General features: G+C 33.5%; 1 protein-coding gene across 1 annotated transcript in view; it reads right to left on the reverse strand.

The window, feature by feature from the left end:
- LOC106870488 (1-phosphatidylinositol 4,5-bisphosphate phosphodiesterase classes I and II) overlaps window positions 1-824 on the reverse strand; it is a 65,247-nt gene that overhangs the window by 11,456 nt on the left and 52,967 nt on the right. Inside the window, exon 28 of the mRNA XM_052971524.1 lies at window positions 404-519. Coding sequence (XP_052827484.1) covers window positions 404-519 — 116 coding nt within the window. The remainder of the gene's footprint in view (window positions 1-403; window positions 520-824) is intronic.

Here is an 824-nt window from a genome sequence, read left to right on the forward strand (position 1 = left end):
ATATTTGCTGTAGCCCATCTTTTATTATTATTATTATTATCATCATAATTATTATTATTATTGAGTGAGAGAGCAGGGTATGCCATCAAAGTGACACTAGGGTAAAATATATGAAGCCCAATATACCCATCATGACTACCCGTCTGATAAGGGTACACCAGGCACATGCATCACAACCATATGTGCGCGACATGGTGATTTCATATCACAATAGACAGCACAAGACCTTGCAAGTGGGGCCCAGTCAGAATTTTCTTCGGGTTAAGCATTCGAATGTTGGTGAATGGAAGGAGTAACTGTAGTGTGTCGATGAGTGAAGTCTGAGCTGGTAGTGTGCTAATGAGGGAAGATTTGCGAACATATTTGTATGGCCATATTTTGGGATGTCATCTAAAATACCAACCTTTTCGTTTTTCTTCTTTAAAGAATCAACTTCTTTGTCTCTCTTGCTGGAGATCTTTGTGTATGCCTTGTTCTGTTTCACACTGTCCATGGTTAGTGGTTTCACAATAGAATCATCTAATGGGAAAATAAAACAGAGATTAACATTTATATGTGTATTTAAATGTATATACATACATATATATACATATATATTATGTGTGTGTGTGTGTACTTTATTTCAGCTGCAAAATTATCATGGAACTGGTACTAAGAGTTTCATGTTCCTGTTCGTCAAACAATTGTAATAAATAAATAAGAGTATATTACTCTACCTTTGGTATTCAAGTACTATTTTTTCACCTTGTTTTGCACTTACCTGTGTGTGTATATCTATCTATCTATCTATATATATATATATATATATATATATATATATATAT

This window comes from Octopus bimaculoides, chromosome 11, assembly GCF_001194135.2.
Source record: "Octopus bimaculoides isolate UCB-OBI-ISO-001 chromosome 11, ASM119413v2, whole genome shotgun sequence".
Classification (NCBI taxonomy): domain Eukaryota; kingdom Metazoa; phylum Mollusca; class Cephalopoda; order Octopoda; family Octopodidae; genus Octopus; species Octopus bimaculoides.